Source organism: Miscanthus floridulus, chromosome 3 (genome assembly GCF_019320115.1).
Source record: "Miscanthus floridulus cultivar M001 chromosome 3, ASM1932011v1, whole genome shotgun sequence".
Taxonomy (NCBI): Eukaryota; Viridiplantae; Streptophyta; class Magnoliopsida; order Poales; family Poaceae; genus Miscanthus; species Miscanthus floridulus.
Window position 1 is genome coordinate 13,574,278 of NC_089582.1, and position 27,297 is coordinate 13,601,574.

General features: G+C 45.6%; 2 protein-coding genes and 1 long non-coding RNA gene across 3 annotated transcripts in view; 1 reads left to right on the forward strand and 2 right to left on the reverse strand.

Annotated features, from left to right (window-relative positions):
* Positions 1-27,297, forward strand: part of LOC136543187 (protein TOPLESS-RELATED PROTEIN 2-like) — a 51,230-nt gene that overhangs the window by 18,800 nt on the left and 5,133 nt on the right. The gene's annotated exons all lie outside the window — the stretch shown is intronic.
* LOC136545029 (uncharacterized) lies at positions 11,857-13,145 on the reverse strand. Its single transcript, XM_066537084.1, has one exon. It carries the CDS (start codon positions 12,797-12,799, stop codon positions 12,119-12,121), a length of 681 nt encoding a protein of 226 aa, XP_066393181.1. The 5' UTR covers positions 12,800-13,145; the 3' UTR covers positions 11,857-12,118.
* LOC136545031 (uncharacterized) lies at positions 22,791-23,487 on the reverse strand. Its single transcript, XR_010780892.1, has 3 exons — positions 23,234-23,487; positions 22,950-23,142; positions 22,791-22,859 (listed from the first exon to the last, which is right to left on the reverse strand). It is a non-coding gene; the product is annotated as an uncharacterized lncRNA (long non-coding RNA).

A 27,297-nucleotide genomic window follows, 5' to 3' on the forward strand; every position in this document is an offset into this window, starting at 1 on the left:
AAATCTTTTTCTCGTAAAGTGGTGTCTGAGGCAGGAACAGGGGAACAACTACTGTGGTTACTATGTTTGCAAGTTTATCAAGGTGGTCTCCCAAAGAACTCCTACAGAGAGACTCAAAGTACGTTAAAAATAAACTATATATTCATTTAATTATTATTATTGATTGTGTTACTATGTCTTTATATATATATATATATCTTTTTTGTACATATATTAATTTATTTTCCTTTAAGTCAAACCTGTAGGCTCGATGGTTGGAAGAAAAGGTCATACGGCAAGACCAAATCAAAGCAATTGAAGAGTCTATAGCCGGATTTTTTAAAGAGCAGGTCATCGATTCCAAGGGCGAGTTGTACTTCGACCCAACACTGCCATTGAAGCCAAGCTAGAGGATGAGAGAAAACTTGTTATATCACAACAACTGTAATGCAATCTTTTGTAATATATGCACATAAAATAATATAATGTAAAATACACATATGCATGCATGCATGTAAATATATATATGATGCATGCATGCATATATATATATATATATATATATATATATATATATATATATATATATATATATATATATATATATATATATTTCTATGCTTGAATTGTGTAATTTAATACGTTCATTGTGCTTGAACCGAAACATACTATACGCGTGTATAAATGTATAATTAGCAGCGTACAATATGACTTCGAAAACCTATTTTGAAAAGAAAACAAAAAATGAAAAGAAAAGAAAAAAGAAAAAAAAAACCTTTAGTCCCGGTTTGTATTACCAACCGGGACTAAAGGGTGCCGGCCATCGTGGCATGTCAGGAGGCACCTTTAGTCCTGGTTGGTGTTACCCACCGGGACTAAAGGTCCAACCCGGGACTAAAGGACCCCCCTTTAGTCCCGGATGCTTGCTTCCGGGTGGGGAACCGGGACTAGAGGGGGTTCCCCACCGGGAGTAAAGCTCTGTTCTCTACCAGTGTACACTAGTGCGAGTCCTCCAGGGCGGGCATGAGCTGAGCTGCGAATCATGTAAAGCCTGCTCCTTGTAAACAAACTCTTTTCTACCTTAATACAAAGATGTACAAATATTTTCGTGATCGAGAAAAAATAATCAAAAGCAGTGTTACCCCAACTATAATTGCATGTGTAGGGGAAGCACTTCAAGTTTCCTTTTTCTTCTTTAACTAATTCCAGACTCCCATGTAGACCGTAGTAGGGGAAACACTTCAAGTTTTCTTTTCTTCTTTTAACTAACTCCAGACTCCCATGTAGACTGTAGCAGGGGAAGCACTTCAAGTTTCCTTTTCTTCTCTAACTAATTCCAGACTCCCACGGTCCCACGTATACTGTAGTAGTAAAAGGCGCACACCATGCATAGTTTGTCAGACTATAACTAGTACGTAATATTTTATTCTAGGTGATTTTTTCCCTGTTACCACCCCCGTTATTGCGACATTCTAGCAGTGACGACAGTAGCGATTCACCGCAGGGCAACTCTAACCCTAGATCTTCTGACTGCAGCGCCTAAACAACTATACATACACATAACTCATCCATACGCCACCAAACGATCATGTGAACACACATCTGAGATAGAAAATAGGTCACGGTGGACATGCATGTCAGATCTGCAGACCACACAGGATGGAGGAGAAACTAGTACCATTGGACGACGTAGATCGGACGGAGACGACGCGGATCGAGCCCGCATCCAGGCCCTTCCTGGCCCAGGACGAGCGCGGTGTTGAGCTGCTGCTGCTACAATCGACCCACGTGGCGGCGCTCGGCCAGCAGCTAGCACTACTACAATAAGTATTTATAGGGGCAGTTGGAGATCGTTTGTAGGGTTTGGAGAGCGTGGCCCCATTCGGCTTGCTGAAACTTGGCTAAAAGTGGCTGAAATGTTGTGAGAGAAAAACACTGTTTCGGCTGAAACAAGAAGCCGAACAAGCCGGATATAAGGTAAGCCAAAAGGGCCCCGTGTATCTACCTTTTGCGGTGTCCTCCTTCAACAAAACAAGAGCAAAACTTCTCCCCCTAAATTTTGCATAATTTTTAGGGTTTTGCAGCTCAAAACCCTAAAAATTAGAAGAGGAACCATAAGGAAGAAGAAAGGGGGTGACGGCTAGGTGCATTTATAGCTGGAAGCAATAACAGAGGCAGACAATGTAAGGCAAACCACCTCCCTTAATCACACATTAATGGAGGTGATTGTTTTACAACAGTCGCCTCGGTTAATGGGTTAACTGAGGCGGTTATTGTAAGTTGACCGCCTCGGTCAGTAGCCATTAACCGAGGCGGTTGGGCAACATTGACTGCCTCTGTTAATCCATTAATGGAGGTGGTTTGTTAGGCTGACCGCCTCAGTTAATGGTTGATTAACCGAGGTGGTCACATTAAGGCGACCGCCTTCATTAAATTTTAATCGAGGCGGTCGCTCGGGGGGCTGGCCTGCCACGGAATAATGGTGGGGGCAAAAACTGTGCCCGCCTCCATTCAAAATATACCGATGCCACACAAAAGAAATCCTGTACTAGTGAAACTCTCTGTCGACATAGAATTTTTGTCCCGTGCCGAGGACACACATAGTAAGCTAGAAGGGTATGCTCGATGGAGTTGTAGATCCGTCTAGCTTCAGCGCAGGGGTGGTCGATCCTGCGCACTCCTCCTGAGATGTGCCAGTCAATTTGACTCTGTAATTGACAAGGAGAGAAAGTTCATTAGTAATTAAGGGCGGGACTGGCCGGTGTTGCCAGATAGTCTCGAATGTGCAGCTTTGAGAGCCGATATGAAAGGAGATCGACTAAATAGTCGATTCCAGCATATTCATGAGAATAAATCGATTAAAGCTCATTGAGTTGTATAAGAAGAATCAGTTATCATTCAGGGTAAATGTCATTCATCGACTGTTTTATAATATAGCTGATCATCTAACAAAACATACTTAGCCGATTTATACCTTAGCCTCCTGGTAACTATCCGAGACGGATCTCTAAGGTAATCGGCTATTTCAACTCTCCAATCATCACTTGAGGTTTCACTACTCAAGACTTCTTGAAACACTCGATATCCTGATGCACTTTGAGCTAGATGGTTAGCTTCTTTCTTGGTTTTGTGCTCTCGGAATATGTTGGAAGAGATATGAAGAAATCCCTTGAGTAACTTTTGGCACTCATCGTAGTATCCTTTCAAAGTCTCTTCTTTGCACTCGTATAGGCCGATCAATTGATTAATAATTAACTATGAATCTCCAAATACTTCAATTGCTTTGGCCTTTACTTCATGAAGAAGTTGAAGTCCCTCGAGAATAGCTCCGTATTCCGCTTGATTGTTAGTAACCATTGGCTCAGTTGGAAAAGCAAACTCAAAACTTGCCCCCCCCCGAGGCGAAATAATAACAATACCGATGCCACCACCCTGCTTGCATGATGACCCATCAAAGAACAGCGTCCAAGGCATCGGCTCTAAATAACTAATGCTTGGCTTGTGATGCTTGATGATAAAATCGGCCATTACCTGTCCTTTGACTGCTTTAGCCAATTTGTACTTCAAGTCGAATTCCGATAATGCAAGAATCCACTTTCCCACTCTTCCATTCAGTATTGGCATTGATAACATGTGCTTAACCACATCAGCCTTGGAAACAACTGTACACTCGGCTGATAATAAGTAGTGTCGTAATTTAGTGCAAGAGAAATATAAACACAAGCATAATTTTTCGGTGGGAGAATATCTCGTTTCTAGATCCAGTAGTCTTCTACTCAGATAGAAAACAACTCTCTCTTTTTCTTCAAATTCTTGCATCAGGGCCGATCCAATTGTCTTGTCATCAGCCGATATGTACAACTTAAATGGCTTACCTTGCTGAGGAGGGACCAACACAGGTGGACATTTCATATATTCTTTTATTTCTTCGAACGCCTTTTGTTGTATGTCACCCCACTTGAATTCTTGATCATTTTTCAACTTCAACAAGGGAGAAAATGGCAGGATCCTTTCTGACAAATTCAAAAGGAATCTTCTGATAAAATTAATCTTACCAAGCAGAGATTGCAACTCTGTTTTGGTAGTCGGGGGAACTGCTTCATCAATTCCTTTCACGCTTTTCTGACCAACTTTGATTCCTCTCTTGTGGACCATGAATCCTAAAAATTGTCCGGCTGATACTCCAAAAGCACACTTATTAGGATTCATCTTCAAACCATGCTTCCTCGTGCATTCCAGAGTCTCACGCAAGTTAGCCAGGCATTCTTTGTACCCTTTGGATTTTATCATCACATCATCGATGTAGATCTCAACAATCCTTCTAATCAACTTATGGAAAATGTAATGCATCGCCCTTTGATAAGTTGCACTAGCATTCTTCAGTCCAAAGGTCATCACAACCCACTCGAATAGATCGATTGTGTTGGGGCACCTGAAAGTGGTCTTTGCTATGTCTTCTTCAGTCATGAAAATTTGGTTGTATCCTGCATTATCGTCCATGAAGCTAATAACCTTGTGCCCGGCTGCTGCATCTACTAACATATCAGCTATCGGCATCGGATAACCGTCCATAGGTGTGGCTTTGTTTAGATCCCTGAAATCAATGCAAACTCTCAATTTTCCATTCTTCTTATACACAGGGACAACATTCGATATCCACTTTGTATATCGGCACGGTCGGATAAATTTTGCTTCCAGTAACCTTTCAGCCTCCTTTTTGATATCATCAAGCATGTTCAGGTTGAATCTCCTCGGAGCTTGTCTAAACGGCCGATATCCAAGTTTGATTGGCAGCCGATGTTCAACAATTGACTGGTCTAAACCAGGCATCTCATAGTATTCCCAAGCAAAGCAGTCTTTAAATTCCTTTAATAAGTCAATTAATTCCCGCTTATACTCCGGATCTAACTTAGCACTTACGTACGTCGGCCTAGGTCTATCTCTAGGACCAATATCTAGTTCTTCTAATTCATCGGCCGACGTGAAGCCATGTCCTAGTTTGCCATCTGTACCATCTATTGGATTATCCATTAATACAAATTTTCAAAGCCGACTGCTTGGATCGACTATTGGTTTTCACCATTGACTCTGAATTCTGATGGCAATAGAAAAGCCATTTGGATATTAGCCGATGGTTGCTTTCTATTGGCTATTTGCTTGGTACGCCACACTTGAGTCTTACCGGATGCCTGAGCCTGTTCCATCTCTTTATTCCTTAGGCGTTGCACCCTTCTTTTTCTGGCTTCTTGTTAAACCTCCTGGGCACCACTGGCCTTCCTGCCACACATATCTCCTTTCAGTGCCTTCCTCTTCATGATTAGCCCAGTCCTGATCAATGACTCTTTTCCCAAGCCGATCATGAACACTTTTATTTTTTAAGTGTCGATCCATGTTATTATGATGATATGCATCTTGAGCATGGATAGACCGCCCGTTGGTTTGAGACTGTCTATACTCCCGATATTGATTGCTGCATTCTGGACAGTTATGTCTGGTAGGCAATTTCAAACCTTCATTCCAGCAATGTCTAAAGAAGGGACAATTCTAATGTAATTCGACATGTTCCCTTTCATACCTCTCTTGTTTCAGTTGATGCTACTACGCTTGATCTTTTAACCAACGCTGATAATCCTTTTCCTTCTGTCACTGCCATTTATTCAATAGAATCCGAGATGTGACCCATGGCTTTGTCATCTCTGCTTTTGATGTCTTCCCCTGCTCGTATCGACTCTTTTGCTTGGTACGACGTCTTCTAATCTCTCTGTACTCGTCAGCCGATATTTGCATCTTGGGATCGACTGTTCCAGCTTCTTTTGATTTGGTTGATGTTAGGACCTTAGTTTTTCCTTTGAATAGCCCAGCATCAACCATGTTTTGCCCTCCTGGGAAAGGATTATCATCAACTTTCATTTTCCGAGGCGTATCAAATTTGAGCCTCCCCTGCTAAATAGCTCTCTATATATGCTGCTCGAAGATTCTGCATTCATTAGTGGAATGAGAAGTAGCATTATGAAACTTGTAGAACTTCTTATTCTTCAACTGATCAGGGGGCAACATGACATGACCATCGGGCAACTTGATCTGCCCTTTTTCCTGCAAGAAATCGAAGAGTTTATCTGATTTGGTGACATCAAAGTCATAGCTCTCCTCGACTCCTCTTCCCCATGGATTTGGCACCATCACTGTCTTCTTGCCCCAATTCTATTCAGCCGCAACAACCTCTTCTTCTTTATCTTCATAATCGTCATCGACTGAGTATGGATCATAAGCTTTGGCTACTGTGGTACTCTTCTGGAACCGGGTATCTCTGTGCATACTCTGGAATTGGCTATTGAGCGCTGCTACTCGTTGAGCCAATTGACCCAACTTGTCAAATTCTTGTCCCAATAGCTTTTCTTTCCACATCGGTAGCATTCCTTGAACAGCTAAAGCAGCTAATTGGTCATCAGCCAAGTTTAAGGAGAAGCACAAGTTCCTGATTTCTCGGAACCTCTGAAGAAATTCAGTGCCCGATTCATTAGTTTTCTGTCTTATAGTTGTCAGATCGGTAATCTTCTTTTCTCCAGTCCCATTGTAAAAATATGTATGAAATTTCTTCTCCAGGTCAGCCCAATTTGCAATGGAATTGACTGGCAATGATGAAAACCAAGTGAAAGATGGCCCTCATAAGGACAGAGAGAAGAAACAAACTCGATGGGCATCCTCAACTGACGCTTCGCCCAATTGTGTAAGATACCGACTGATATGTTCTATCGTGCTTGTACTGTCTTGGCCAGTGAACTTAGCGAATTCTAGGAGCTTATAATTTGTTGGAAGAGCGACCAAATCATACCATTCTGGATATGGGCGTTTGTACGAAAAGGTCAGCCCTTTTGGCTTCAGACCGAACTGATTCTTCATCATCTCAGTCACCCTCAGCAACAATTCATCAGCTTGCGGATTTGGATTCCTCTGCACCTGCTGACCCATATGTGGATTGAAATCTCGCGTGCCTTGATATCCTGGATTTGGCATCATATGGAGGGTATTATAATCTGTGCCATAGTGATACCCTTGTGGAATCTCAATCTGCTGGGTCCTTTGCTGGCTTGCTGCTTGAAGTTTCTGATTATAGATATAAGGATCTATATCCCTACGGATCCTTTGAATTGATGGTGCTATTTTTTAGCCGACGATGGTATGTGGCCTGATGTGCCAAAAATTGATCACTTGGTTCTAACTTTGCCCCGCCGGCTGTTGCACATGCTGTACTGATGGTCTAGGATTGTGCTGTGTTTGATTTGCAGTAGTTCCTTGAGTTTGTTCAGATGAACCCTGAACTGTCTAGACATCACCACTACTAGCCGGTGCTGCTTCTTGATGGCTGGTACTGACTTGATTTGTCCCTTGGGTCGTCGGATCTGGAATGTTGTAATAAGCCGGTCCGCCTTGACCAACTAGAAATCCATGAATCGCCTCTTTCATAGCGTTGTGAAATACATCCACGAAAGCTTCGTTATGGCTTGATATGGCATCACGAATAGATTTGTCCACAACTTCCTTAAAGAAACGTCTGTCTTCAGCTTCAGTTGTGTCTGTCTGCTCGTGTAGTAGAACTCTTGGAAGTGGAAATTTCTGAACAATTGTGTTGTCACGTGTTTTGGTGTAGGACAACAAACATTTATTCTGAAACTCTTCTATAGCTTTGCTGATGGTACCCTTATCCCCATCAGATAGATCTTCATAATGTAGCATAAGGATGTCGTTGTTGTTGTGAATCGCCATGACAATTGTGGGGTCCCACCGGGTGTGCTAGAAACGTATGTCGACACAGAATTTTTGTCCCGTGCCGAGGACACACGCAGCAAGCCGGAAGGGTCTGCTCGATGGAGCTATAGATCTGTCTAGCTTCAGCGCAGGGGTGGTCGATCCTGCGCACTCCTCCTGAGACGTGCCAGTCAATTTGACCCTGTAATTAACAAGGAGGGAAAGTTCATCAATAATTAAGGGCGGGACTTGCCGGGGTTGCCAGACAGTCCCGAATGTGCGGCTATGAGAGCCGATATGAAAGGAGATCAACTAAATAGTCGATTCCAGCATATTCATGAGAATAAATCGATTAAAGCTCATTGGGTTGTATAAGAAGAATCAGTTATCATTTAGGGTAAATGTCATTATTCGAACATATATTAATTAATGGCAATAAGATGTCAACAATGATCGGTTTGTGCTGAGCCAAAGATTACAAGTAACCGAATCCTTTTTTATATAAAGAAACAATTCAACACCATTTAACCGTTTGATAAAGATAAATCTAATGAACATGTTAGATCTCATCTATTGCTATGACCAGTGGGGCATGAGGTAGAATCATGCAGGCCGTAGAAATAACAATAGACTCGACGACCCTAACTCATTACTAATATCAGTGGGGCATGAGGCAGAATTATGTAGGCCGTAATACAATAATGAGATCATGGGGCTAATATATCTTTCAACATATCTTTACTTGAACAGTCTCATGATGCGAGATGTTCGTGAAAGCACTCGATATCAGCTAAAACAGCCGATTCAAGCATAGCGCACAGCTAAAGTCATGCCTTATCAGGAATAGATTTATCAAATAATGATCCCCACTTCACGGTGCTAATAGTGGGGTGTGAGGCAGAATCACACAGGCCGTGATAACGAGCCATGGAATGGTTCTCGCTAGCCAATAAATCTACTCGAGACACAGCACGCCTTAACCGCATGCTATGCACGATCAGGATTGACATAAAACAACCGATAAAACATTACACATCGTTTAAGGTGTAGATTAGATCAATTTAGATTAGCAAATGATGGGCTAAACAAGATATATGGCCGATCTAGATCAATCCCAATCAGGCAGAGTGATATTGCTGTAATTAGATAAACAATGAAAGCAATAAGCAATATCGGTAACTTAATGAATCTACCAAAGGCTGCCATCCTAAGGTAGAGCCGATAACTTGACCTTGATCTAGTTCATGCAGTGGGGGTCGACCGGATCGATGCAGTCATACTTGAACTAGACAAGAGTCGATAACTAACTTATACCAGAGTCGCAGTGGAGGTCGACCGGATAGATGTAGCCGTACGAACAGAGGTATAAGCCATGACGGTACTTACAACAAGCAGTGGAGGTCGACTGGATCAATGCAGCCGTACTTGCTAAAGAACTCACCGAGATCTACTCTACTCCTACTCCTAAGGGGTGGCCAAAGTCGAAAAAGTAAATAACTTGTATATTGGATTGATTGTTGTTCTTTCTTACAATAGCCGGGGCTTGATATTTATATCCGGGACCTGCGCACGACTCCTGTCTAAGCACGACTCATCATAATTTTCGACCCTAAAGAAAACATTCCTAATTTTAAGATAACTTGGACTCTCATATTTACCTTTTTGTAGAGTCCAACATGTTTCGTCCTGGCGCCGAACGTAGCCTTTGTCGTTATCCACTAGCGTTATCTGAAGAAAGCCGATTCCAGTTTTTTGCATCCGAATCAGCTGGCACGCAATTGATTCCACGATCTTGGAAGCTTTCGAGTCCCTACGACTCTTCTTCCAAATTTTGGTGTAAACACTCTTATTAAAGACTAGCATGCTATGTTTGGTAGGATGGCGAGAAGGCTACTCGCGAAAGTCGTGGGTCAAGGATTTGATTTTAGAATGGCAATTGTGTGAAAGACCGTGTAACCCTGTCAGTGGTTTAAGTTGAGATTTCCAAGACATATACGTACTCAACTACTCATGGGTCTGTTCGCTATCGTGGTGGAAGCACATTATGATTATAAGGGCAGCCCCAATGCTAAAAAGTACATATAGTTTTTATACCTATTAATTCTATAGACACAACATATAGAAACCATGGTCCCGATTGGTAGTTTCTACAGAACAATGTTTTATCCAATCACATGCATTCTCTCTCCATTCTCTACCAATCACATCCCTTTGTGTCTTGGTTCTCGTGTAGACATGGTTTCTAACTTAGACCCGATTTCTATAATTTTTGCCCTCTCTCTTCAATAACTACGTACCTTGCCACATCATCAAAATACTTAGGTGGTAGTACAATTAATGTCCATAGAAACTATGGTGATTTCTGCATTGGGTGTGCCCTGAGGCTGTGGCAAGATGTCCTTATGGATGGAAAAGTAAGGATGGGAAGACCTTTCTACTTCCTTACGCCCGTCTCGGTGGGGGCTTCATGGCCCAGTTACCAACGCACTCATATTTTAGAAACAGTGCATAAGAGTTTCATCCCATGAAACTATTACTCCTATGAAACTTTCATCATCTCTCTTCATCAATACAGTGCCATGTCAGCACATTTAACCATTGAGATTGGCCTTATGGCAATTAAGAAATCATGATTATATTCATGATCCAATTCATGGTAGTTTTCTCAAACGGAAATTTCTTAATACTACTAGAATGCTTATTTTTCCCAAAAAGTCCTAATAAGGACACCTCTAAGAATTGTGGTAGTATATAAACTAAATAATAGTCTCGACGGTTAGTTCGAGCCTAGGGAATGAGAGATTTCTCTTCTATTTCTCTCTCTCCTCTTTCTTCCACACAAGCAAAATCCTGAGATCTTCTATAAGAAAAATGCTAAGATCCTCCACAAGATAGATCTCTATGATCTTCTACAAGCAAAATGCTAAGATGTTCCACAAGATAGGTCTCTATAACCTAGTTGAAATATCATTGTCGGAGCTAATCCAAATAGAACCGCTCAAAGTTGAGGACAGGTGCAAGCAGTTGCTGAAACCATGAAACATATATATCATGTCATGGCTTTACAGCGATAGGATCCGATGATCAAAATTTACATATACATGCAAATTATAATGAAATAGTGTACGAAGTATGTATGAGTGTACGACTGACGACGCATTTGCTCGAGAAAATAAATTAGGTATTTATTTGCGTAACGGAGATGAGGTCGCCGCTCACGGACTGTGACCCGGAAAGACGGAACTTGCCAGCCCGCCGCTTGGCATCCACGGGGTTGACCGCTGCGGCGACCTTGACGAGCACCTGGTCCTCGTCCAGCTTGAGCACGCCGGCGTCCCCATAAACGTCGTACACCCAGGCCTTCATCAGCCCGGGCACCTCCATCGCTACCGCGGCTGTGGCCAGGACGAAGACGCGGACGCCGCCACGCACCGCCCTGACTGGCCAGCCTTCGAAGCTATTCCCCTAGCGGCGGCGACGGGAGGACGAGATTCACCGGAGCTTGGGGGCGGCTGCAGCAGGAAGGACGACCCGATCGGTTGCGCAACCAGGCATGGCAGGGCCGGCGGTCCCGATCTCCTGCCGGCGTGGGAGGAGTCACCATGCTCGGGGCGGGGTCTGGCCGGACGACGAGGCCAAGGCCGCGACGCCGGCAGCGCCTCTCGATGACGCGGACGAAGCGAGCCGGAGGGAGGAGGCCACGATAGTTGTCATGTTTTTTTTTCAGACCTGATTAGAAGATTATTTTTATCGGGTGGTTTTCAGGGAAAAATTTATCGGCCGAAATATCCTGATATTTCCGATATATCCTTTTTATCCGTAGGTGCCGATAAGAAAATATCTATCTTTTTCGTACAAATTTTGTTTAAATTTATTTAAATTTACTTAAATTCAAATTAAATTTTATTTGAATTTGGTCCGATATTTCCGATATATCATGTTTATCCTCTTTATCTGTGACCCCCGATAAATTTTAATTTCCGAAAATGAAAACCTTGGTGGTTTTACCTCAAAACAGGTTTAATATTATTAGGCATACCGAACATCATATCCAAACAGCGAATTCTAGATTGGATTGAAAAAAAAATATTAGGAGCTGTAATTTACAAGGGTTTTAGATTGAATACCGGACTTCCATACAGACCCAGACCTATAAGGGTCGTCGATCGTAGTACTCGTCACATTTACACCCGGATAGCAAGGAAGACGAGAGATCGATCACTATCGCGGGTAGGTTCAACGAATATAACGAGAAAACACCTACTAGCAGGCTAGCTTAGCCGTGTTAATTTGGAGGACGCGAACTTTGGTTGACTTTGATGTGGCCAGCTAGCTGTACGTAGCCTGATTAGTGGTCCCCAGCTACCAAGGGCGGTGGAGCTGCTGCAGTAGGCTACTGGCGCCGGAAGACGTGCTCCTCGCCGGTGAGGTGGTTGACGTGGCGGATCCACCGCCCACGTCCGCCGCTGGGCCTCCTGCTGTGCTGGTGCGTCGGCAGGCTGGGGCCCTTGCCGACCCCGACGTGCAGCACCTCGACGCCGCCGGCGCCGATGGGGAGGTAGGCGGCGCGCACGACCCGGGTCCCGGCCGCCATCCCCCACGGCGGCGCGGGGGCGCGACGCCGGACGCATCCGATGCCGTGGCGCACCACGACCATGCCCCTGGGCCCCGGCCTCGCCGCCCTGAGCACGGCCGCCGCGTCCCGTCGTCGCGCGTCCAGCACGAGAAGGTCCACGGCCTCCAGCCGCGCCATGGCCGCCTCTGTGGCGGAGGACGAGGAGCCGGACTGGTCGGACTCTTGCGGAGAGACATCGACGCGGGCGTAGCGGCCGCCCGTGCGTCGCGCGGCGGCGGCGAGCGAGAGGCTGGTGGCGGGCGGGCGGCGGCTGCTAGACGTCGACGGCGGGGTGGTGTCCGGGGCGTCGACGATGAGCTGGGCGTTCCAGCCGCCGGCCATGGCGGCGACGAGTTCGGCGAGCTCGGGCGAGCCGTCGGCGGAGGCGTCGTTGGCGATCGCACGGACGCCGTCGATGTAGGCCTTGGAGGCCGTGTCGGGGCACCACACCAGCTTCATCGTCCACCGTCTCTGCTGGCCTCTCGATCCTGCTGCAGCGCGTTCTCGCCCTTCCAGCACGCTCGGTGGACGATGGATGGATTGGTTAATTGGCGGCGAAGGAAGGAAGGAATGGAAGGGAAGGGAAGGGAAGGGGAGAAGAGAAGGAAGGGTTTATTCGGGCGTGGAGAAGGGGGCATAGAATTGAAAAGCGGAGTGACGGGCGATGGATGGAGAAGAAGTGAGCGGTGGTGGATAAGCGAGAGCGGATATATGCGATGCGCCCCGCCGATCTGTGGGCTGCGCTGCGGTGACGCCCCCGGCCGTTGACGAACGAGCGAGCGAGCATGGCGGCAACCGGCAACAAGACCCAGTGGACAGACAGGTACGGCCGCTTCAATTCAAGGCGGCACAACAAAAAGGAAAAGGAAGGGAAAAGGACAGCACGGAGAGGCACAGGGTGTACTAGCAGTGGTGTAATCAATGTGGAAAGGGGTGCAGGGTGGGTCACGTCGCGGCGGCCGCCAGCCCGCCACTACCACGCACTGCAACCGGCCGGGGCGAGCAACGGACGGACGGACGGGAGGCGGCCGCTCGTGAGGGACGACCGACGGACGGGACGGGCGGACGGAGGGGTCCTCCATGTCACGTAACGTATCTTGACCGAACTAAAGGCTATTCTTGTCGGCTCGTGACACCCAATAACTGCCGGCCGGCCGCAAGTGCTACATCACCACAGCCCCCGATCGGCTAGTCTTTTCTTTCTTTTTCTTCCCTTTTTCTCTTGCTTTTCTTTTCTTTTTCCATTTCAGAGCACGCACGTACGGTGGACACTCACGCGCTCTCGCGCGCAACACATGCCTAGTAGGCTAGTACACCGGCACCTTAGAGAGAGCGAGGATGGTTCATTAGCCCAGATCTGGACATCACTGTCGGTTCAAAAATCTATTTCACTGCTGGATTTTGAACCGACAGTGACATACCAGCAGTGATGGGGGTTGATATCACTGTCGGTTCTTAAAAACCGACACTGATCTACAGACAACAGTGTCGGTTCCTGGCTACACCCGACAGTGTCTAGTTGAACAACACTACCGGTTTGTAGTCCCAACGGACAGTGATGGTTGCTTCAACAGTGTCGGTTCTTGGCTCAAGCCAACAGTGTTGAGCAAGCCTACACTGTCGGTTCATCGCTCAAGCTGGCAGTGTTGAGCAAACCAACAATGTCGGTTCATGGCTCAAGCCGGCAGTGTTGAGCAAGATAGCACTGTCTGTTTGTTAATAACCGGCAGTGATGGTTACGACAACACTGCCGGTTTGTTGCTAACCCGCAGTGATGGCCCGTTCGTATTTTATTGTTTTATAATTGATTTTAATTTATATTTTTTCTTGGAATCGGGTTTCGCTTTATATATGCTATGTAGACGACAGGTCCATCAATATTAAACATTACAACAGTTCAAATGTTCTTATCCAGATCTCGATCCCTCAAAATAAAAAAGAAATGTTCTCGGACTTCTTACAATAATCTGGCGAGCCGCTCTGGGCCATACTGATCCTTGTACTTCACGGATTGTGCAATGGAAAATACTCCATCTTTTTCCAATACCTCGGCTAAGATGAATTTTGCGAGCTCCGATTGCAGTGCGACGATCTCCATGTCTAACAGCCTTTGGTGGTTATATTTCTTGCGCTATCGTTCAAAAAAGATGATATCCAAAGAGGAACAGTAAATCATTTTGTTGAATTATTAACAGACATAAATAAAATAGGGATTATACACATCAACTTATCGGCTTCTTCTGATTTCCCGCTAATGTAGCGAAGCATTGCCCACATTACATAAAACCCGCATTCATTGTTTCCCGCCGGCTGTGATAGGTAGTTCCCCTCCATTTTGACCTTGAATGGCACCGGCGTCCCACCGATATGTCTTTTTCGGACACTGAGCAACATTAAAGGGAGAAACATTAGAAAGCGGTATGTGTGATTAGAAAATAATATGTTATTAGAATCGCTTACTAATTCAGTACTGCCACCGGTGCATCCAGATGATGAAATAGTTTTTTCTTCGAGTCACACACCTCGATCAGATTTTTGGCAAGATTGACACAAATGAAGACGAAATGGTTGCTGCAATCACAGAATCCTAATTATCGAATAATCTTAACGAAAAAAGAAGCATAAAATTAAAAGTTAAGAACACATACTCGCAGTTGTAGGCTAGAAGTATGTGGGTTTTCTTCTTCATTGTGAATTCATCGAAAATAGCAATCAATCTCTGTTTCAGGTCTTTCACATCATATCCATGGAGGCCTAGACATGTCCTCTCATTAACTTGAAAGGGGTCCAAGAAGCCTATGTAATCCCATTTGCTTTTTAGAATGCACAATTTTACTATACACCTACATAAAATCATGGGAAGTGCTCAAAAGTTAACAATTTGTGTCTCGAGAGAGTAGTTAATTCTAATATCGTGCGTGTAGGGTACTTACATAGTCCATAGCGTCAACATTTGAACATCGAGAGAGCATTTCTGGTATAGCTGGAACAAGCACTCCCACTCGACATCGAACTTCTCTTCTTCAGGATAATGGAAAACATGTGGCGAACGGATAATAACCTCAAAACCAAAGTCGTCCGTCTCTGTTGCTTGAGCCATGTAATATTCATGTAACTAGCGCATATATGTTGTCAGATTTTTATACTCATGACCGGGAATCAAAAGATTGCCCCTTTCATACTTTATTGCCGGTGTTCCCGTCCCTTGTACATCATAATAGATGTTCGTGGCCTCTTCCATGGTTAATCCTGGGTTGTCTTCGACGTACTTCTGTATGTTCCTTAAATCTTTATTGTGTATTTCTTCGTCTCTTGTTGTAGCGTATTTATTCTGTGTTTGCCTTTCGAATTCGGACTTCAACAAAAATGAAGGCAGTGAGGCACAGAGATTGAAGAAACTAACACAATCTTCCTTCGAGATGTGTGCTATAAATTTTTCTTCTATCCAGGAGGTAACGCTGCCACTGAACGGCCTTTTTCTTTTCTATTGGTCAACTTTGGGAGCATTAGCGACCGAATCCAAGGACCTTTTCTGCGACTACGAGGATGTCCTTGATCTTGTTTTGGGCTGAGGTGGAGGAGGAGGAGGAGGATGACGACGTGAATTCTATTTTCTCGGCGCTGATGAAGATGTCCTTGATCTCCAGTTTGTTGAGTTCTCGAAGTATCGTAGGCCCGTCTCGATATTTTGGAGCTAAGCATTTCTCAATAGTACCGTTGAAATCTTTTCTGTTCCTGCGGTAAGGGTGATCCTTAGGTAGGAACCTATGGTGTCCCACATAAACTATCTTTGAGTTATTTGGCAGATTTACCGCATCGGTGTCGTCCAAGCACTCGACACAAACAGTATAGCCTTTTGTCTTCTCTTCGGACAACGAACCTCGACCTGGCAGGTCGGTAATTGTAGTGATAAGTACTACCTTGATCATGACATGTTCCTTTTTGTACTCGTCCCAAACATCCGGCACACCCTTTTCAAACATCTCCACTAGTTCATCGATCACTGGTTCCAGAAACACATCGATGTCATTCCCAGGTTGTCTTGGCCCTTGGATCAGTAGTGGCATTTGGATGTACAACCGCTTCATACAGACCCAAGGTGGAAGGTTGTATATACAGAGCGTCACTGGCCAGGTGCTATGATTGCTTCTAACCTGGTCGAAAGGATTCATCCCATCTGTGCTCAAAGCAAACCGAAGGTGCCTTACCTCTCCACCGATGTCCTTATAGAACATAGTATTGATAGTCCTCCAGTCATGCCCATCGGCGGGGTGCCTCATAATTGTATCTTTCTTACGCCCTTTGCCATGCCAGCGCAACAGGTTGGCTGACTTTGCACATGCAAACAGCCTATTGAAAGGTCCTAATATGGCTAGAGGGGGGGTGAATAGCCTATTTAAAAATCTACAAACCGACTAGAGCAATTTGATTAGTATAACAAATAGCGAAAAGCAAACTTGCTCTAGCTCTACAAGGGTTGCAAGCCACCTATCCAATAATTCTAGTTGCTATAATTACTAGACACACAATTTGCTATGTTACTACTCACTACAAGCTCTCATACTTGCTACACTAAAGAGCTCCACTAGATGAACTTAAAACAACAAAGCAAGCTCTCAAATCTAATTACACTAAAGAGCTTGCTACAACTAGTTTGCAAGAATATAAATGAGTGAGTAGGGTGATTATATCGCTGCGTAGAGGAGTGAACCAATTACAAGATGAATACTTAATCAATCACCGAGAGAATACCAAAGGCCAAGAGACAACCAATTTTCTCCCGAGGTTCACGTGCTTGCCAACACGCTACGTCCCCATTGTGTCGACCAACACTTGGTGGTTTGGCGGCTAAGAGGTGTTGCACGAACCTCGTCCACACAATTGGACACCGTAAGAACCAACCCACAAGTGAGGTAACTCAATGACACGAGCAATCCACTAGAGTTACCTTTCAGCGCTCCGCCGAGGAAGGTACAAATCCCCTTACAATCACCGGAGATGGCCACGAACAATCACCAACTCATGCCAACCCTCCTCCGCTGCACCAAGCCGTCTAGGTTGTGGCAACCACCAATAGCAACAAGTGAATCCCGCAGCAAAACACGAATACCAAGTGCCTCTAGATGCATCACTCAAGCAATGCACTTGGATTCTCTCCCAATCTCACAATGATGATGGATCAATGATGGAGATGAGTGGGAGGGCTTTGGCTAAGCTCACAAGGTTGCTATGTCAATGCAAATGGCCAAGGGAGTGAGCTTGAGCCAGCCATGGGGCTTAAATAGAAGCCCCCACGAAATAGAGGCGTTGGGCTCCTCATTGCACTGAACACGGGCCGACCGAACACTCCGGTCATATTGACCGGACGCTGGACCTCAGCGTCCGGTCGTGCGATGTGCGCCACGTGTCATCGGCTTCAAACGTCGATCACTCGATTTCAACGGTCAAGTGATGACCGAATGCGTTAGTTGGAAAGTGACCGGACGCTGGATCTAAGCGTCCGGTCGTTTCCAGTAAGGTTCCAAACGCGACATTTCACGACCGGACGCGTCCGGCCATGCTCGACCGGACACACCCTGCGTCTGGTCACTCAACGTTTTCTTTGTGCGCCTCACGTCAGCATACGTCAGCACTGACCGGACTCAGACCATGAACGTTTGGTCAGTTTACACTCCAGCGTCCGGTCACAAGACCGAGACAGTGTGGTTTCTGCTGTCACTGACCGGACGCTAGACCTCAGCGTCCGATCACTGCAGCACCAGCGTCCGATCACTCTGTGAACCCCTGTCTTTTCTGTATAGGGCGCCAGTGGCACCGTCGGACTGTCCGTACTCTATGGGCGGACACTCCGCCGGTGAAGTTTCTATCCCTTGCTCAAATGTGCTAACCACCAAGTATATCACCTTGTGCACATGTGTTAGCATATTTTCACAAACATTTTCAAGGGTGTTAGCACTCCACTAGATCCTAAATGCATATGCAATGAGTTAGAGCATCTAGTGGCACTTTGATAACCGTGTTTCAATACGAGTTTCACACCTCTTAATAGTACGGCTATCGAATCTAAATGTGATCACACTCGCTAAGTGTCTCGATCACTAAAACAAAATGGCTCCTATAATTTTTACCTCTGCCTTGAGCTTTTTGTTTTTCTCTTTCTTCTTTTCTAAGTTTAAGCATTTGATCATCACCATGCCATCACCATCGTCATGATCTTCGCCATTGCTTCATCACTTGGAGTAGTGCTACCTATCTCATAATCAATTCAATAAACTAGGTTAGCACTTAGGGTTTCATCAATTAACCAAAACCAAACTAGAGCTTTCACCTATGCACCAGGGGAGCTATAGGGAAATACCAAACGACCTTTACATGACCTCCTCTAGTCTTGGTACCCTCATCTGACGGCCCTTCCTTGTACCGTGGAGCTTCACACTTGGGGCACTTGTCCAACTCTTTGTATTTTTCTCCACAGTATAATATGCAATCATTGGAACACGCGTGGATTTTTTCAACCTCGAGGCTGATGGGGCAGATCATTTGCTTGGTCAAGTATGTCTTTTCTAGCAACTCATTTTTTCTGGGAGCATTTTCCTTATTAGACCTAATAATTGATCGAAGCCTTTATCGCTCAATCTGTTTGTCGATTTGAACTCTAACAGCATGATGTCGGCTTCCAGTTTGCTCATTGGACAATCCCTATACAAAGGTGTTTTGCCATCTTGTCTCATTTTCTCTATCTTTCTCAGCTGTCTTTTACTAAGACATCCGGTCTCTACATTACGTAGCAGCTGAGAAATAACATCGTTATCCTCGGTGTCGTCAGCTAGCGTGTTCCTAAACACATTATTAACTGTGGCCATTTGTTCCGTATTGACACCGGGTTCCTCATCAGCATCGTGGATGGCTACGTCAGGCATGTCCACATCATCGTTTTCCTGCAGAACATTCACACCAACCTCGCCATGCATAGTCCATATCGTATAGTTTGGCATTAACCCCCTGGTAATCAAGTGCGATCGTATAGACTCAATTTGACGAAAGTTCATATGATTCTTGCAATCTTTGCATGGGCAGAAGACAGGGTTCCCATTCCCAGCATGGGCTTTGGCATCGGTGATAAACTGGCTGACGCCATGCATGTACCGCTTGTCAGTTCAGGACAAATGCACCCACTCTCGATCCATATCCGCATAAAAAAATACTGAGACAGTAATTACAAAGAATTAATAAAAAATCGAGCCTCATGAACAACAATTGTAGCTCGAAAGTACCATTTTTGAAAAACATTATTGTACACTAATTATTGGAAAATTGAAATTGGTAGCCCCGGCCCTGTAAATTGAAAATCGTAGTAAAAAACAATTATTGCGTAATAATGAAGAACATCTATTCTACTCTACTTCTAAGAACTAATTATAGCATCACATACTAACAATGATGATCTTGAACACCATGGAATAATTAGCTAGGAATTTAAATATGTTCATAGACACCAACCGTTTGGATGATGGATTCACCATAATTTGAGCCTTGCACAAATGTCCAATTGGAAAAGTGCTCTCTAGAATGGAGAAAGAACTAATGAGAATCAAGCAATGTAGCCATCAAAACAAAGCTAATTAAGCAACAAAATCAAAGGAGTGGATGTTTGTTACAAACCTTAAAGCAAAAAGATCAAGCCATTCATTAAAATTTAAGCATTAGCTTCAAGGAGAAGAGCAGCCGCAATAATGGAGGGAAGGGTCTAAACGCGCACATCTGTTTTCGGGATGGAAGAGAGGAGGAAGGAGAGGACGGCTGCAGCCTTTTTGTGTTGTAGGTTTATCACCGTCGGTTCTTGGCTAGAATCGACAGTGATAGAGCCTAATCACTGTCGGCTCTTGGCTTAAACCGACAGTGATGAGTGGCCGCCAAAATACTGCTGGTTCAAGCCATAAACCGGTAGTGATGTGGTCCTTCACTGCCGGTTTTAGCCTAGCCCCAATCATTTTTTTCATTTTCAAGCTCATAACTGGCAGTGAAGGTACATCACTGTCGGTTCTCACAAATTCGGCAGTGATGTGCAAATCTGGCGTAGTGGTTGAGTCAACCAGTACTTGGGTACATCCTAATCATAGATTGACAAAGTCACCACATTAGCGTCTCTTATTGATGGACACGTTGCTCGCGGCGCTTGACAGAGATAGGGGGTGTTTCCTTCTGACTAACGTCCAGTTCGCACGCACCGAGGCATCTATCATTTGGGATGCACTACTGGATTCAGGTGCTTTGCCGGGTGCCGAATGCACCCGGCAAAGGCTACTTTGCACTCGGCAAAGCCTTTGCCGGGTGCAGCACTCGGCAAAGAGCCTCCGGCAAAAAATTAGTCGGCAAAGATTTCTTTGCCGGGTGCTTTTTATCGGGCACCCGGCAAAGACTTTGCCGAGTGCAAACCCGGCACCCGGCAAAGAAAAGTGGTCGTTACGGCGCCGGCTTCGTCATCCCTTGCTTTGCCGGGTGCCATATCAGAGGCACCCGGCAAAGATTTTTTTAATTTTTTTTTCAAATTTTCTTTGCCGGGTGCCATGCCGAGGAGGCACCCGGCAAAGATGTTTTTATTTTTTTTATAATTTCTTTGCCGGGTGTCTCACCGAGGGGGCACCCGGCAAAGAGTTTTTTTATTTTTTTTCGTAATTTCTTTGCCGGGTGCCAGGTCATGGGGCACCCGGCAAAGATTTTGTTTTTTTGAAAAAACTTTGCCGGGTGCCCTGGACCTGGCACTCGGCAAAGCTGGGAATTCCTTTCAGAATTCCCAGCTTTGCCGAGTGCCAGGGCCAGGGCACCCGACAAAGCCTCAAAAATTAATTTTTTTTATTTTGTTTTTTGATTCTATAATCACAAACACATCATATAAAAGATATATATCACATCTGAAGCATCACAAAGACAATATAGCACATATATATCACATTCATCTCATCACAAACTCAATCCCACACATATATATCACATCGCGAATACAATACCTCACATACACGACATCACAAACATAATAGGTCCAATTACCATCGTAACAAGTCGATAGTGGATCACAGTGCATCACATGTCCATCAAGCGGTGAAAAAGAGATACAAACTAAAGGTGGGGAGGAAACTGAGTGCCTGGTGAAGGAAACTCGGCACCACCTGCTTGCGCCTGAGATGGGTCATTCGAACCCGCCGACGGAGGCTGCATAAAGGACAAGAGATTCAGGCGCTTAGAGTGGGTCATCTAATGAAAGCACTAGTCGAAGCAATATGGATTCATACTCACTGGACTAGCTACAACTGGCGGCGGCGCTGGAGCGAACATCGGCACAGGTACACCGTTCACTTGCCCAAAGTTCTGCAGGAACATCGTAATCTCCGCCAGCTGCTTGGCCTGTCTCTCCCGCTCGGCCCGCTCGGCTTGTCTTTCCCGCTCGGCCACCTCGGTCCTCGCCGCCAGGTCCCGCAGCTCCTGAGCCATCCTCTCGTTATCGGCCTGCAACATTTCAATCGAATGTTTTAGTAATGTAAAGGTAACTAAGTTATGTAAAGATCAATGTACGAAGAGTTAAACTGGACTAACCTGGAGTGCGTCGACCCGCTGCTGTGAAGGGGACGGCCGTTGGCGTATGGCCAGGCCTCCGCTCGGGGTACTTGCTCGGATCAGGGAGAGGGAGGGAACAGAGCCGGACTCGAGGGTGCCATCGCCAAGCCAGTACCGCCCATGCTTCTTGCCCTGTCCGATCCTCATGACAGTCGTGCCATCAATGTCGTCGGTGCTCGGATCCTAGTCTGGCCCCTGGACCGACCTTGAGTCCGATGCGTAGGAGCTGATGCGGGTGTGGACGCTCGGGTTGCTGTACGACTCGGGTGGGTCATCCGGGCTGAAGGTGACAGCGGAAGTCGCCTTTCCCTTACGGGCCAGTCCATACGCCATGAACGTGGACAAAGGCTGGCCACCATGCGACGCCGACTACGAGAAAGACAACAAGATGATTAGAAGAAACATGCAGAATGGAGCGTCAGAATACTAAAAATGAATTCACGTACCCAAGCTTGCTTGTATGCGCCAAGGTTGCGGCTGCCTTGGTGGTGTGTGGGGCCTGTCGCCTGCAAAGCCCGCTCCCGGTGGGCTTCGTGTTCCTGGATATAACCCTCTGTGAACCACCTGTCCACGATCATCTCCTAGCAGTCGGCAAAGGACTCGCACCACCATGGAATCATCTACATGTCATAAAGAATTTGAGATGTAAGACGACCAAATGAAAGCTACTTAATCTCAAAACGAATCAGTATTATTCTTCTTCATTTACCTCAATGTACTGTTCCCGGGTCAGAGACATCTGTCTTGCCTGTGTCTTGCTGACTTTCTGACCAAGTCACGTGGCGTAGTACTTGATGATGCAAGTGAGGCGCTCCTCATAGTGCATGTCGCTGATGCATTTCCTGGCACTTTTCACCAAGTTCTTCTCCGCCCTCTCCTCCTGTCCCTCTTCACACCTGAAAAAAGTCTACAGACAGACACAATGTATCAATTCATTATGTCAAAAAGTGTCAAATGAATGCGATGTATTGATCAAAGTTGTGCGAACGAGACTTACCCAGAACTCTCTCCTGACCCGCTCCTGCTTGTCTTCATATTCTGCGTCGGGGGCAGATTTGTAGTGGTCCCACGATTTGGCTGGCCCCACAGTCCCCTTGTGCGTGACAATGCCGGGGTAATAGTGCCTGCACACAAGCCCCAAGATGTGGTTGGGGTTGCGTGAGTCACCAGGCGACACAACCTCCCAGTGCCTGCACAAGTCATTAACAAACATTATTAGTTTCTCTGACAATTTTCAACAGGTTATATGAAGTAGCTGTGATTAAATCTAAAGTTAGTTACCTGTCCCCCTGGGGGCGGATCACTGGGCGTAGGGGAGGAAGCGGAGGCCCAGGGAGTTTTGAGGGACCTCGCAAGTAGGGGCTAGCCGCAGCAGAGGCAGTGGAACTACTTCCGGCCTCGCCGCCCTCCTGTGCCTCTCCCTCACTGTCCGTCGCCCGAACCTCGTCCGTCGCTAGAACCTGCTCGTCCTCTGAGGAGTCCGTGGTACGGCGCTCCTCCGGCACGTCACGCGGCCTGACTAGAGGAGGTCGGCCCCTCCTGCTGCCGCTCCCGCTGCCGCTGCTCCTGGCCCTCTGCCTCCTCCCGTCCGATGCGTTCTCTCCGGCATCTACGTCCTGGCGTGCCCTCTGGTACCTCGAGTTCACGTTCCTTGGCCCACTGCCACCCGCCATCTTTGTTGAATCATCTGCAATTAAAAAGAAACAAACAAGACATCATTACATGTATTAGAAATAGATGCTAAGTAAATAAACAAAACACGATTACAAAATAACATAGTATTACATGTATTAGAAGTAATCATCATTATTGGGATTATCTAGATCATATGTCTCGTCATCACTATCAAAATTGTCTAAATAAACAAGACTGTCCGGAGGTTCAATGTTGCCTTCATCGTCATCATCTAAATGTAATCGCTCAAGCATTTCTATGTCCTTGGCATTTTGCACCTCATCTCCTTCTTCCTCGTCATCAACCCTTTCATTGTCTACTTCCATTCCAATCGCCTCGGTTAAGTCTATCACCAACCTCCCTTGTAGCCCATCTTCTTGATAGAACTCTCCATCATATGTGTTTGGGTTGAAGTTGTAATCTTCATCGTTTGGGACAGCTAGTCTACCATGTGGCGATACCTGATGCACAATAGACCAACCCTGAAGAGCCTTGTTGCCTTGGCATGCGTATGACAAATAATAAACCTGCACGGCCTGATCCGCCACAATAAAGACATCTTTTCCTTGATAGATGGAATCGTGTCGAATCTCGACTTGACCAATATTAGGGCTCCGTTTCGTTAGTCGAGGATTGAACTAGTGGCATTTGAACATGACGAGACGAAGAGGTTTCGAACCATAAAATTCAAGTTCATAGATATCTTCAATTATGCCATGATACTCGAGGCCATCAGTGCCGGGAGTACAAACTCCGCTGTTTGTGGTTTTTTGATGGGGGCGAGCTCGCTCGTAGCTTCTTGTGTGAAAGCGATATCCATTCACATCATAACCTGAATAAGCTTTCACCTTACTGTCGAAGCCATTTGCAACCTGTCTCAACTCCTTACTCATAGTTGCATCTGTTTGGGCCTGCAAGCGCAAGAAGGAAAGATTGCCGAACTAAGTACGCGAAACTCGGAATCTCGAACTAGGTACGAGGTAAATTGGACAATACCTTTGTTTTGAACCAGGAAATAAAATCGGGCCTCCCTGCTCCCGGACCCCGTGAAAGAAGGGTGTCGGTTTGCCGTGGGGTAGGATCCCTTGGTTGATGCCAGGATACACGAATAAATTCCCTGTGCACACGAGAATAGTGACAGCGTATTTAAACAAGTTCTTTGAGAATAGTGACAGCGTATTTAAACAAGTTCTTTGAGAACTTACTCAATGAACGACTTCACCTCGGGTAGGTTGTGGAACACATATAGCATGACGTCGCAACTTGCTCGAAACTTGCTCGATTTTTTACCAGGGCATCCACATGTGATAACAAGACACATCGACAAGTTTCGTGATTTTCGGACATCGTTTGGATTTTATATAATTTAAATAAACTTCCCCCGCGAGTACATCGTCATGTTACGACAACATGATGCGTGACATTTCTTGCCACTTCCTGCATACGGCCTCGACATAGCCTAAATATCATGAATACTATTTTTTGAATGACCAAATTCCATTATTTCATGTACCTGCAGTTCAAATTTGGAATAGTCGGAAATATTCAATGAAACGGAAAAATTAAGGAAATATAGTTAAAAAACTCATAATTGTCCCAAATTTTGAAATAGGGATATATTTACTGTAGCAGTTCCCCACAAAAAAATGGGGTAAAAAAAAAAAATTGCCGGGTGCCCGTGGCACCCGGCAAAGAAATTTAAAAAAAAAATTCTTTGCCGGGTGCCGTCGTCACCTGGCACCCGACAAAGGCCCGTGACTAAAAAGGCCGGCCCAAGCAAAGAAGCCTTTGCCGGGTGCCAGGTCATGGGGCACCCGGCAAAGAAATTTAAAAAAAATTAAAAAAAATTCTTTGCCGGATGCCTAACGGCGTGGCACCCGGCAAAGGATGACGGCAGCTGGCCGCCGTCAAGCCGGCCACCTTTGCCGGCGGCCATATTTTGCCGAGTGGCCGGCACCCGGCAAAGACTAATTTTTGCCGACAGCTAGAATTTGCCGAGTGCCGGCACCCGGCAAAGGATACTTTGCCGGAGGCCTTTATTTGCCGGGTGCCTCCAGGCCTAGCACCCGGCAAAGAATTCCTTTGCCGGGTGCCCGATAAAAAGCACCCGGCAAATTTTTTTGCTCCCGACAAATCAGCCGTTTCCTGTTGTGATGGTGATCGATGCGGTTATGTCTGGTGTTCCTCTCATCATGCATCTATCGAGATGTGATGACTTCTACAGAGTTTTAGGTTTCCTCCGGTTTCTATTAGACATTGGTGGTGTTGTTAGCATGCTAATCCGACCCATAAAAAATGGGGCAAAAGTGGAACTTTATTCGTTTGATTCAAGGTTTAATTTCACTTGAGTTTTTTCTTATTCTAAGGATGTCTTGTCGACCTCTTCTCCAACTCAACAAGGTTAGCGTTAGGGTTTGACGGCATGCACAACTAAGTCTAGCGGGCTCAAAAGGGATCGCTAGGGGAACGTTTGTCCAGCGGTGTTGCAGGGGCGGTGGCCCGGGGCTGCCCACACAGTGGGGAAAGGCGATCGAGGAAAGGAAGAGGTGACGTTTGATAGCCATGCTAATGCGGCGGCGATCATATGTGAGGGCAGAGTCGAGAGAGGGGCGGTGGCGGCAGGACACTGTCGGAGTCAGGTGGAGGGGGAGAGGGGAGTTGAGTGAGTGCGGGCGAAGAAAGAAGAATGGATGAAGATAAGATGGAGAGTGAGGAATATTGGATCTGGGATGCTCTATTTTAGATCTAAAGGATAAAAAAAACGAGCGATGGTTGCTCCTAAATACTACTTGTTGTCTAGAATAGATAGATCTTCCCAAATTGCACGAGAATTCCAAATAAACTAAAATAGGAGTTGTACCATCGGTGTTCGGAAGCATACGACTTCTTTGTTACCAAGGGCTTGCGCCGCCGCGGGCGCATCATCCACAGTTTTCGTTTGAAATCCCGTTTGCATGGCTAGTTTTCCAATGCATGCATGCAATTTCAGAAACAAATGGAAGTAAAATGTCATATTCAGTTCTGTAATCCCATTTGCTTTTTTTTTAAACACGTTTTCGGCACCGTAATTGACATCCGGCTCGCAAATTTGTCGTCTCGTATGATTCGGAGAACCCACACACACAACTGACGACACTGACATGTACGACGTGCGACGAAACTGTCGGTCACATCACAAACGCAGGGCAGCAGTAATTGACAAGTCTGACAGAGAACGAAGGAGGCCATGTTTTAGTAACGGAACGGATAAACGCAGCTGGGTCGTGGGGTCTGGGTGTGCGCGCGCGCAAGTCGTGCCTCGTAACGGCGCAGCAGGGCAGACGTACGAAAGGACAAAGACAAAACAAAGCGGCGGACGCAATCCAACGAAGGACACAAGATGCACGCCGTACTTATCCATCCGCAGCTGCTAGATCGAGATAGCAGGTGAGCCGAGCCGAGCCGTCGAACGTGACAGGGGTTTTGGTAATGGATGGATGATGGTACAATATAACAATCTGCTAGTGTGTGTGTGTCTATATATATATATATATATATATATATATATATATATATATATATATATATATATATATATATATATATATATATATATATATATATATATATGTATACATTGCACAATTTATTTTCCATGCTTGATGACCAAGTACATAAGTAGTTTAACTACC